The 13129-nt window shown below is 43.1% G+C and overlaps 1 protein-coding gene across 2 annotated transcripts in view; it reads right to left on the reverse strand.

The window, feature by feature from the left end:
- LOC117507647 (eukaryotic translation initiation factor 4E type 3-like) overlaps positions 1-13129 on the reverse strand; it is a 46482-nt gene that overhangs the window by 11887 nt on the left and 21466 nt on the right. Inside the window, exon 2 of one of the 2 annotated variants that reach the window (XM_034167470.1) lies at positions 11845-11917. In XM_034167470.1, the coding sequence (XP_034023361.1) occupies positions 11845-11917 (73 nt within the window). Of the gene's footprint in view, positions 1-11834; positions 11918-13129 lie in introns of those variants that run through there. The other variant, XM_034167471.1, reaches the window with a different exon arrangement.

Raw genomic sequence — 13129 nt, forward strand, 5'->3', positions numbered from 1 at the left:
GTGTATGTATCATAGTTTTGGTTGTAACACTGAATTGTTGAATAGATCACTGTGCCAAGGAGGGAATCTCTTTAGGGTCAGTGACCCTATGGCCTTGTTTAGAGAAGTGTTTCATAAATGTTAAAAAATTCATATATTTGCAGTTTAGCTGAATAAACTGAATTTTGTCTCTTATTTGTTTTTGTCTATAAGCATATGCAATATCAATATCAGTGCTCAGATGACAGTAGCTTCTGGGAAAGGTGCAAGTTGCAATAAAGTGTGATGCCAAGTGCTAAGGATACATGCTATCCAGTCACAGCAGATGGAACTTTTTTTTACTATTGAGCAAACATCATTGTTAGACTTTTTTAGGTTCAATGATTCCACGGCGTGTAGATGTTATAGCGTCAGTGACCCCATGGCCTTGGCAGAGGTTTGCACTCTCTGAGTGCTTCTAGTTTTAATTGTTTGCATAATGTTCACGTGAAGTTCACATAATTAATGCGTGATGGAGACTTTGAGCATTTCAAAATTTAGTTCCGCTACTGTTGCTGCCTCGAATGGTGAGTTAAAAATGGATCCAGGTACATCTTCTGGGTCCGAAATCTTTCTTTTTATACATCCATGGATGCCACCTGTGGGCATACAGACTGTCCCATGATGCACTGCGCAAGGACCACTTCTGGGCATGCGCATTGACACATGCAATCCCCCTATTTTGGCCCGGTCACACAGCATACGACGATTCCTGAACAAAGGCTAAAAAGTAAAAAAGTCACAAATTGTCGAGAAAAGGTGGACGAATGAGCTTTCACTTTTCCCATTACTGAATAGCCTGTGAATCAAGAGTGCAAAAGGAGCGAAAGAGGAACAAAACAAAACCGAAGCTAACGTTGATCTCGACACTTTAAACGACGTGCCTGGAGCCACTTCTGGAGCAGTGTGTGTCTCCATCCTGCTCTGCGTTCCAGGACACTGCGCTGGGACGGAGCTCTGTAGCGCCTGAGTCCTGGAGAAGCTGCAAACAGAAGTGTGCGATCCGACCCACTGTGGAGTTCTGTGCGCGTCGGTGGATCCACCTGCTCTGGTTCCTCGTCCAGAACTCATCTACTCATCATCTGAATCTCACTGTCTGGTTCAGACTGATGACGCACTACATGCTCTGTCTTGCTCCAGTAAAAAAAAAAAACAAAAAAACCTGAAGCACTTGCTCAACATTCATGATGCCTCATTTTTACAAAACAAAAACACCAACACACTAACCACACACGCAAAATGCTCCACCAAAATAATACACACTGCAAACACACCAAATATTTCCCAAATCTCTCAAATACCAAAACTCTAATCGCTGTCTGTACACCCGAAATGCGTGTGTACGAGAGAGAGAGAGAGAGAGAGAGAGAGAGAGAGAGCGCTGTCTTTCTCTGCCTTTTTTTTTTCAAAACCCTGGTGTTTCAGATTACTGGGCTGCGGCTGTGTGACCATGCAGTCAGTCACACGCACAGGTTTGATTATCAGTTCTGATCACGCACACACAGACGCTGTGTACGTGGATCAGACACACACACACGCACGCACGCACATGCAACGCACGCACACCCACGCGCGTGCATCACCTTCTCTCCAGCTGATTCACTCTGGATGAATGCATTCAGTGTTTGGATGTGTGTGTGCACGCTGGGTTTTCTATTTTCATATGTCACACCTCTGTGGATCAAAGCTGTTCACACGTGAATGTCTGCTGCTGCTGGACCTTCTTCCACACTTGATGCTCAAAGTCATGCTTCTGTAAACTGCCGCCTGGTTTGCATAAACCAAGGCGCATTTCACTCTGAGAGACCACCCCATAGACGACGCAAAATATTATTACGTCGTGTCGGCCATCAGCTCCACGGAAACAAGGCTTACTGCACTCCTGCAAAGCTCCCTGCTGCGAACAAATATAGCAATCAAGAATCACCGCCTGAAAACTTCAAAACAGCCGTACATCTGGAAATGTGACTGCTGTTTGCTTTACCATTTTGAGAGCGGAGTGCATTTCTACAATGCAAAAAAAAAAAAAAAGGGCTACACACGACAGTTCACATACATTAAAAGCAAACATACGCAGCCGCAAGCAAATGTACGAATGCAACAACATGTGAAAAACGATGAGTATGTGTGCATTTTGCGTGCACAGACAGCGATTAGAGTTTTGGTATTTGAGAGATTTGAGAAATATTTGGCATGTTTGGAATGTGTATTATTTTGGTGGAGTATTTAGTGTGTGTGGTTAGTGTGTTGGTGTTTTTGTTTGTTTTGTTTTTTGTAAAAATGAGACATCTTATGAATGTTGAGGAAGCGCTTCAGTTTTTATTTTCTTTATTTTATTTTCTAAATTGGAGCAAGATGGAGTGCGCAGCGTGTCATCAGAGTCTGAACCAGACAAGGAGGAATCTGATGATGAAGGAGATTATCCCTCTTTTGTTCTGGAGCAACCAGAGCAGGTGGATCCACTGACGTGTGCACAGATCTCCACAGTGGAGCGGATCGCACACTTCTGTTTGCAGCTTCTCCAGGATTCAGGCGCTACAGAGCTCCGTCCCAGTGCCGAGTCCTGGCACGCAGAGCAGGATGCAGACACACACTGCTCCAGAAGTGGCTCCAGGTGCTTTTCATTTAAAGCGTCGAGATCAACGTTAGCTTCAGTTTTGTTTTGCGCCTCTTTCATTCCTTTTGCGCTCTTGATTTGCAGGCTATTCAGTGATGGGAAACATGAAAGCTCATTCATCCACCTTTTCTCGACGATTTGTGACTTTGTGGCTATTTTCCTTCATTCAGCTATCGTTGTATGCTGTGTGACCGGGCCATAAGGCTCCAAACAAGAGAGAGAGAGCTCTAAATTTGCTTCCTTAATTTCTCCAGTACCGAAAGCAGCTAATGCTTATACATCTTCCAGAGCATGCCTCAGGCTATGTGCGAACCCACATATGCCGCAGACTGACAACTTTGATACCATGAATGAACCAGACCTGGTTATTTACACTATGGTGCGGCAAGTGGAGACCTCTCACAAACTTCATCATGTGAGTCAAAAGAGCTACACACTACATATCATAATTTACCGCACATAAGACTGGTTTATGGGTGTACACCCACAACGGTCCAGGATTGACCCACTGGGCTATCCAAACCAAACATAGGAAGATCATGGTTGTAAACACTCACGAATCCCCTATTGAGGGCCACCAGTGCTACATAGCAACTCTGTAGACACTTTAGCAAGTTGTACTTGGCCACCATTACCAGGTGACATCATGTCCTACATCCAAGGATTGTAATCTGCTGCCAATTTCTATTATCCTGGCCACTGGACAGAGCCCCACATGTAAAGGTGGGGCACATTCCCATGGTGGCACTTTACAGGTTGACTGGATCCAGTCCAGTCAGATATTCTCTAGATCAGCCAGATTACTGGGCTGTCGCTGAGAAACACAGACCTCCAAAGATTTTCTATTGGGTTTAAGTATGGAGACTGGCTCGGCCACTCCGGAACCTTGATATGCTTCTTACAGAGACACTCCTTGGTTATCCTGGCTGTGTGCTTCGGGTCATTGTCATGTTGGAAGACCCATCCACGACCCATCTTCAATGCTCTGAGGGAAGTAGGTTGTTCCCCAAAATCTCGCAATACATGGCCCCGTTCATTCTCTCCTTAATACACTGCAAACATCCTGTCCCATGTGCAGAAAAACACCCCCAAAGCATGCTGCTTCCACCCCTGTGCTTCACAGTAGGGACGGTGTTTTTGAGATGGTACTCAGCATTCTTCTTCCTCCAACCATGGTGAGTGGAATTACGACCAAAAAGTTCTATTTTGGTCTCATCTGACGACATAACTTTTTCCCATGACTCCTCTGGATCATCCAAATGGTCATGGGCAAACTTAAGACGGGCCTGGACGTGTGCTGATTTAAGCAGGGGAACATGCATGATTTTAACCCATGACGTCTTAGTGTATTACCCACAGTAATCTTGGAAACAGTGATGCCAGCTCTCTTCAGGTCATTGACCAGCTCCTCCCGTGCAGTTCTGGGCTGATTCCTCACCTTTCTTAGGGTCACTGATACGCCACAAGGTGGGCTCTTGCATGGAGCCCCAGTCCGAAGGAGATTAACAGTCATGTTTAGCTTCTTCCATTTTCTAATAATTGCCCAACAGTTGATCTTTTTTCACCAAGCTGCTTGGCAATTGCCCCGTAGCCCTTTCCAGCCTTGTGGAGGTCTACAATTTTGTCTCTGGTGTCTTTGGACAGCTCTTTGGTCTTAGCCATGTTAGTAGTTGGAGTCTTATGCCGCGTTCACAACGGGCGCGATCAGACACTACAAATTCGCGGGGGTCGCGCCTCCTTTGCCCGGAGTGTCGCTCTGCTTTTGCTGCGAAAATTCGCCCCGGTGCGTCATCAAATAGGAGGAGCTTCCATTCCGCTCGCCGGCTCCGGTTGTCAGTCAAGTTAACATGACGGACCTTGATCACACGGAGCGAGTTGTTCTGGAAAGCTCCCAATACAGAGAGTATCATTATTTGCTGCAGGAGCTGCGTCTGGATGACGGCCAGTTTCAGCCGTCCTTCTGCTTCTGCGGGACCCAGTTTGAGGACCTCCTGTCCCGTTCACGCGCACACATGTAAACAATAATAAAAAAAAAAGAATCTCTGCTGCTTGCTACGGGGCTGCAGTTCACTCTTCCCCCAAAAAAACTCTGTCATAATTGTGTTTAGAAACCAGTCACCATTTGCTTTATTATACATCTGTGTAGTTCATAAGTAAAATAATCTCCATGTACGATTCGCTCGTGCGCGCATGTACAATGAAAAGAAACTCCGCTCCCCGCTGCTGTGGGGCTGCTGCTCGCTCCAAAAACTCTGTCATAATTGTGTTTAGAAACCAGTCACCATTTGCTTTATTATACATCTGTGTAGTTAATAAGTAAAATAATCTCCATGAACGATTCGCTCGCGCGCACGTAAAATGAAAAGAAAATGAAACTCCCCTCTCCGCTGCTGCGGGGCTGGTGCTCGCTCCAAAAACTCTGTCATAATTGTGTTTAGAAACCAGTCACCATTTGCTTTATTATACATCTGTGTAGTTCATAAGTAAAATAATCTCCATGAACGATTCGCTCGCGCGCGCACGTAAAATGAAAAGAAAATGAAACTCCCCTCTCTGCTGCTGCGGGGCTGGTGCTCACTCCAAAAACTGTCACAGTTGTGTTTAGAAACCAGTCACCATCTGCTTTATTATACATCTGTGTAGTTAATTAATAAAATATTCTCCACAGACGATTCGCTCGCTCGCGCACGTAAAAAAAAAAAAAAAAAAGAAACTCCACTCCCCGCTGCTGTGGTGCTGCTGCTCGCTCCAAAAACTCTGTCATAATTGTGAAATAAAGGACAAAAGAGACATAAGTCCTGCTTACAGGCTGCTACCAGATACAGGACATTTTCACATCTTCAGTCAAACTCCAGACATCTCCACGTCACTACATATTCAGTCCCTGATTGGTCATCGCGGCGCAACGAGACGAAAAAGTTCAGATTTTTCAACTTGGGGAGGAGGGCAACGCAACGTGATGCGACATAATATCATGCCACAAACGAGCCAATCGTTCAAAATCGCTTCACTCGCGTCGCTTCATTCACGTCGCTTCATTCACGTCCATCGCGTCACGCTGCATGACTTGGCGCCAAAACGCGTCGTTCCATAGGGATTATATGGCAACCTGTCGCTGCTGTCGCTTGCGTCGCACCTGGTGTGAAAGCAGCATTACTGATTGTTTGGGGTGGACAGGTGTCTTTATGCAGCTAATGACCTCAAATAGGTGCTTCTAATTTGGAATAATAAGTGAAGTGGAGATGGACTTTTTAGAGGCGGACTAACAGGTCTTTCAGGGCCAAAATTTCTGCTGACTGGCAGGTGTTAAAATACTTATTTGCAGCAGTAGCATGAAAATAAATTATAAAAAAAAAAAAAAATCATACATTGTGATTTCCAGATTTTTTTTTTTTAGATTATGTCTCTGACACTCTGTCTTGGCACTCTGGGGAGTGCCAAGATGGCGCCATTGTGTCTGGCTGCTCGTCTGCTGCTCTCCAGTCTGTTTGTTATTTTATTGATTTTAATTTATGCTGTTTTTGAGTCAGAGACATTGCGGGTGTATGATCGCCAAACTCTGCTGGATCTCCAGCCCCCGGTTCGTTGTGCGGTGTGGTTATCGGCGGGTGGACAGAACTTTCCGCCCCCATTTTTATCGGAGGTGCCGGCTTTTCTGTGCCATGCTCTTGCGCTGCCTTTCGGCCGAAAGCGCAGTCGTCACTGCGGGAGACGAAGTGGACGTCTGGTGAAGCTGAAGCTCTGTTTGGCCTGCTGTTTGGCTTCCGGACGAGCTGTGCACAGAATTCTGGCAGGATCTGTGCTGCCCTGGTGCCTTGTAGATCCGGTTAAAGCCTGTGTGGTGCCGCTGGTCGGCTCTGAGGACTGTCGGCCCAGACGTCCACGTCTTCGCCGGATTGATGTGCGCCAGTGGCGCTCTCAGAACCTGGGCTTGCTTCGCTGGGTTCCAAACAGTGAGACTGTCATCCCCACTGAGGTCCTTACCCTGGGTCTCCTGAACATCAGATCACTGTCCTCGAAATCATTGTTGATTAATGGTTTAATCATGGATCATCATTTAGATATGATTGGCTTGTGTGAAACCTGGCTCAAACCCACAACTCTCCTTCCTCTGAATGAGGCCTGTCCACCAGCATACACATTTAGCCACGTGTCTCGTGGTGTGAAGCAAGGCGGGGGTGTGGCTTTTATTTACAAATCTAGGTTTTCTTTATTAGCTGTTGGGGGTCACAAATATAATTCCTTTGAGCATCTGTCTCTCCGTTATGCCCATGATGCTAAGTACTGTCAGGGTCATAAAACTGGAGCTCAGCTATGTTATTTTGTCACTGTTCATAGGCCCCCTGGCCCATATTCTGATTTCTTAGATTAATTTGGTGCGTTCATCTCTAGTTTGTCAACTAGTGCAGATAACATTTTGATTATTGGTGACTTTAACATTCATATAAATAAGCCCTCTGATCCCCTTAGCAAATCATTTATGCAAATTGTGGATGCTTTAGGATTCCAGCAATGCATTCAGGACCCAACACACATTAATGGAAATACCCTGGATCTGGTTCTTGCACGTGGGTTTGCTGTCACAAATATTGACATTTTGCCTCTCACATCTAGAGTCTCTGACCATTCACTTATCAGGTTTACATTTACGCTGCCGCGTTTAGTAGAACAACAACCTTGTCTACACTGCGGCGTCGTATTAAACCCTCAACTATGACTGAACTTGAGGCCAGACTACCTGATATTTTAGCTTTGAATCTGGAGAATGCTAAATCAGTGGACAGCCTCACGGATAGTCTAAATTTAACGCTTAAAACTACACTTGATAAGATTGCGCCTCGTCTTTTAAGGTCACGCCCTCCTAAGGCACAGTCACCTTGGTTCAATGATTATTTGCGTGACCTCAGGGAGAAGGCTAGAGGTTTGGAACGGAAATGGAGTTGTTCCAAATTAGAGGTGTTGCGCCTTGTGTGGCGGGATGCTATTTTAGATTATAAGCATGCACTACTGGCCACGAAGCGGACCTACTACTCTGATTTGATCAGTAAAAACAAACATAACTCAAAGTTTTTGTTTGACAGGGTCGCATTTCTTATTCACGGGCAACCACCTGTTAGTCGTTCTCCCTTTTCAGCACAGGATTTCTTGGATTAGATATTAGGCTGAGCATATCTCAGCATGCCTCGGCCCAGCCATTAAAACCTGCTATGGAGGTGGGCGCTACCATTGAGGTGTTACCTAGATTGACAGAATTTAAAAGTATTTCATTTGGCGTGCTGACGAAACTTGTAGCGTCTACAAAAAGCACAACCTGTTTATTTGATCCCATACCAACAAAATTGTTTAAGGACCTGTGGCCCACTCTTGGGCCGTCTGTGCTGGAAATGATTAATCTGTCATTAACCTCTGGTTCTGTTCCGAAATGTTTTAAATCAGCAGTGATTAAACCATTACTTAAGAAATCTAATCTTGACCCTAGTGTATTGAAAATTACAGGCCGATATCAAATCTATCATTCTGTTCCAAAATTTTAGAAAAGGTGGTTTCACGGCAGCTCGCAGACCACCTTACTGAGAATGATCTTTTTGAGCCGCTGCAGTCTGCTTTTAGGAAATATCACTCCACAGAGACAGCGCTCACTAAAGTAGTGAATGATCTTCTGCGAGCAATGGACTCAGACACCACTAAGGTTTTGGTGTTGTTAGATCTCAGTGCTGCATTTGATACCGTGGATCATCATATTTTGCTCAATAGGTTGGAGAATTTTTTTGGGATTACTGGAAGTGCCCTTGCCTGGTTGACGTCATATCTGTCCAGTCGTTCTCAATGTGTCTTGTATAATGGCACTACATCTGACCTTGCTGACATGACATTTGGGGTTCCACAGGGATATGTTTTAGGCCCCTTGCTTTTCTCCCTGTATGTGGCACCCCTTGGGCATATACTGTGGAGTTTTGGGATTGCCTTTCATTGTTATGCTGATGATACTCAGTTGTACATGCCGATAACTGCGGGAAATCTCACTCCCATAAAATCCCTGGAGGACTGTCTTCTATCAGTGAGAACTTGGATGTCTAGTAACTTCCTACTTTTAAACTTTGATAAGACTGAGATGATGGTTCTTGGTCCAGCGAGACATCGGCATCAGTTTGACCAGCTGGCGCTCAGCCTGGGTTCGTGTGTCATACATCATATGGGCAAAATGAGGAACCTTGGGGTAATTTTTGATCCCACATTGTCTTTTGGCCTCCACATCAGGGATGTTACTAGGACTGTTTTTTTCCATCTGAGAAATATAGCGAGGATCCGCCCCATCCTGTCCATGGCTGATGCTGAGACCCTGATTCATGCTTTTGTTTCTTCTAGACTAGATTATTGTAATGTTCCATTTTCAGGGTTACCACAGTCCAGCATTAGGTGTCTTCAGCTGGTTCAGAACGCTGCCGCCAGACTTCTGACACGTAGCAGAAGGTCTGAACATATCACACCCATTTTGGCATCTTTGCACTGGCTCCCTGTCTCTGTGAGAGCAGATTTTAAGGTTTTGCTATTGACTTATAAGGTTGTTCATGGACTGGCGCCATCTTATCTGGCTGATCTGGTGGAACTCTACGTGCCGGCCCGGGATTTGCTGTCGCAGGATGCGGGACTTCTCTGTGTTCCCAGGGTGAAGAAGAAGTCAGCAGGTCAAAGAGCCTTTTCGTATCGTGCACCCACCCTGTGGAACAGTCTTCCTGCGACCGTGAGGCAGTCTGAGTCCGTGGACATTTTTAAGTCAAGACTCAAAACCTATTTTTATTTTCTTTCTTATGAATAGTTTTTATTTTTATTTGTTTTATTCTTTTACTTCTGTTTTTATTTTCTGTTTTGCTAAAGCTTATAGTTAGAGCTGGATCAGGTGACCCTGAACCATCCCTTAGTTATGCTGCTATAAACTTAGACTGCTGGGGGGTTCCCATGATGCACTGAGTGTTTCTTTCTCTTTTTGCTCTGTATGCACCACTCTGCATTTAATCATTAGTGACTGATCTCTGCTCCCCTCCACAGCATGTCTTTTTCCTGGTTCTCTCCCTCAGCCCCAACCAGTCCCAGCAGAAGACTGCCCCTCCCTGAGCCTGGTTCTGCTGGGGTTTCTTCCTGTTAAAAGGGAGTTTTTCCTTCCCACTGTCGCCAAGTGCTTGCTCACAGGGGGTCGTTTTGACCGTTGGGGTTTTTCCGTAATTATTGTATGGCCTTGCCTTACAATATAAAGTGCCTTGGGGCAACTGTTTGTTGTGATTTGGCGCTATATAAATAAAATTGATTTGATTTGTGTATGTGATTTTTTTTAATTCATTTTTAATTATTTATTCAATTTTATGTTGACTTGTTTTATGTAAGGCGCCTTGGGACGGCTTTTGCTGTGATTTGGTGCATTATAAGCTAATTCAATTAAATTAAATCTGACAGTGGACATGCACCTAAGATGAAAATTTCAGACCCCTCCATGATTTCCAAGTGGGAGAACTTGCAAAATCGCAGGGTGTTAAAATACTTATTCTCCTCACTGTAACTAAATACATTCATACAAATCATATATAACCAACATAAAAAACAATCTTAAATATTAACAGCTACATGCCAATGGTTAATATCATGCCAATAATAAGATATGCCCCTGTCTGTGCACAGCAGCTGTATTGCTTCATTGTGTGGTGTTTGGCTATGTTTAGGGTACTTAATATTCTAGATTTTCTTTATGTGAACACATGCATTATTAAGAGTGGTGTGCCAACATATTAGCTTGCAAACACAGTACAATGAACTCACTCTAACGGCCCAGTCACACGGCACTTAATGAAGGGCAACGAAGCCCTGACGAAACAAGAAATCTGGACTTTCCTTGACTTTTGTTGGCATCGTTTAACCTTCGCGCAGCTTCGTTCCTGCAGCTGGCACTTTGTCAGGATTTTTAAACTTGAAAAATTTGAACGAAGGGCAACGAAAACCTCAATTCGTCTGTGTTTTGTTTTGCTGCCGTTCTTGACGTTTTTTAAATTGTTTGTTTAGTTTTTGTAACGATACTGTTTAATTTGACTTCGTTGGAGCAGCTGAATGTTTTCACACAGTGCAGAAGCTGATTTGTGAGCGCTGAGGCTGCTGCTGCTTCATGTACCGTTGGAAATTACAGGGCAAACTCAGCCTGTTTGCTTGGATTTTTTTTTTTTTATCTGTGTGGGGGGTCAGCTTCACTGGGCTCAGGCACCTTTCATAGGCCAGAATTAATCTTTTGTGTGGATATAATTAATTATTTTACCACAAGCAACTGTTGAATCTGAAACAACAAAAAAGTTGTGTAATTTCCGACGGTACATGAATGCAGCATTAGCAGCAGCAGCTGCTGCGTGAGCTTATTATTTTGTATTAAATATAACAATATGAGTTTAGGAATGACAATCCAGTCCTTATGTACATGTGGCAACAGGTAGATGAATCAAAATTATTATAAAGAGCTGTTCTGGAAGACAGAATTCATGTTGTGGATCAGTGATCAGCTGGTGGAAATAACCGCACGAGTCAATGCGCGCGTTCATGCGCACTGATCAATTTACTGCTCTGATATATTCAATCATCTTTACACTTATATTTATTCTCCCTTTTGACAGTTTTCTGTTATTAATCAATATATATGGCTTAGAACATAATACTGTGATACAGAAGTGACCACGGCACACTTTTTTTTTTTTTTTTTATTGGAGCAAGACGGAGCACGCAGCGTGTCGACAGACAGTGTGGATTCTGATGATGATGGAGATGATCCCTCTTTTGTTCTGGACGAGGAACCAGAGCAGGTGGTCCACTGACATGCACACAGATCTCCACAGCTTCTGTTTGCAGCTTCTCCAGGACTCAGGCACTATGAGCTCCAGCTGTGGCTCCAGGCACGTTTCGTAAAAGCGTCGAGATCGTGAGCTTCGGTTTTGTTAAGTTCGTCTTTCGTTCCTTTTGCGCTCTTGCTTTGATAAAGTTCTTTCGTCCACCTTTTCTCAACAAATTGTGACTTTTTTTTTTTTTTTACTTTTCCCTTCGTTCAGGAATCGTCATGTGCTGTGTGACTGGGCCATTAGAAAACTAGCCTAGACAGTTACACCAATGGAATTATTATGAAAATGAAATGAATATTCCTGTGGAAAAGTAAATCAAGCAGTTAATCTCTCACCAATTTTTACCTGTACAGTTTGTACTGTGTAGATCTTCTTCAGATTGGATTCACATTCTGCAGCAGTCGTACCTGGTAACGATCTAAAACGACAAATAAAAATGCCTTCAGCACACAACAGATGACACAGTGATGAAAAGACAGAAAGAGACTAAACATTACCTGAATAGGACAAGTGATATTTATTTACCTCTTTAAAACTCAATAATCATGTGAAAAGATTACACTATGTAACACAATTTTTGTTCCTGGTTTCTAAGTGTTATATTTCAACTGCTTATGTCTAAAGTCTATGGAAAAATTACTACATTCAGCACAAACTTTGATTTTATTTTTTCTAAAGTTCTAGAAAGTTCTAAAAGTTTCTTGAAATTTCTAGATAATTCTGGAAACGTCTAGAAAATTCTGGACAGTTCTAGCAGTTAAAGAATATTCTAGAAGACTACTCAGTAGTAGTAAAGGGGAATCGAGAATATTCTTATAAACAGACAAATTTCAAAATATCATTGTCCTTTCTGTGGAATAACAGCTATTTTCTATTTATTTAAGGCATAACAGGTTAGGAAAACACACTGTGTACCCAGGAACAAAACAAAAATAAAAATTTGTTACATAGTGTAATGTAATCCTTGTAGTGTTATGCAAAGGAAAATGGGCAGGTAGCCATCTTATTGATTTGCAGCTCAAAAGATGGTGAAAAAAAAAAAAAAAAAAAAAAAAAATCACAGATTTTAACTTTCGCTTTTGAGGAATTTAGTTGGCAAGTGACCGTGTTAAATGATGATAAAGATGTGTTTGCAACAACAACAAAAAAAAATCATCTCTGCCTTTTCAGTGCTGAAGGCCAGAAACTGAGATGACATCCACGTTCACACTGCAAGCAGACCAGCACCCACAACTGCAATATCAGAGGGATCATTCTGTTTGAAATCAACAGGTGCCTCCCAGGTCACCAAATTGGATTGATGAACACATGCAAAATATTTATGCTTAATTCCAAGTAGTTTTTTTTAGATATTTTTTTAATAAGGGTACCAACAATCCTATTTTTCACTCGCGAACGTATTTTAACCTTTTTCTCATTTGTAAAAGGCATTATCTCAGCTAAAAATACAGACATAAAGCTCAAATTTGGAATACACTCTATTTGGGCACCCCAGATACAGTAGTAAATTTCAAAAATGGGATACAGAGCAAATTTTTCATTCTGTAGCATCACAAAAATGGCAGTTTGTCCATTCTCGCAAAGAAATTACAAAATTTCAAAGAGCTATACTAAAGAAGGGATTCAATGG

The sequence above is a fragment of the Thalassophryne amazonica genome, chromosome 3 (assembly GCF_902500255.1).
Source record: "Thalassophryne amazonica chromosome 3, fThaAma1.1, whole genome shotgun sequence".
Classification (NCBI taxonomy): Eukaryota; Metazoa; Chordata; class Actinopteri; order Batrachoidiformes; family Batrachoididae; genus Thalassophryne; species Thalassophryne amazonica.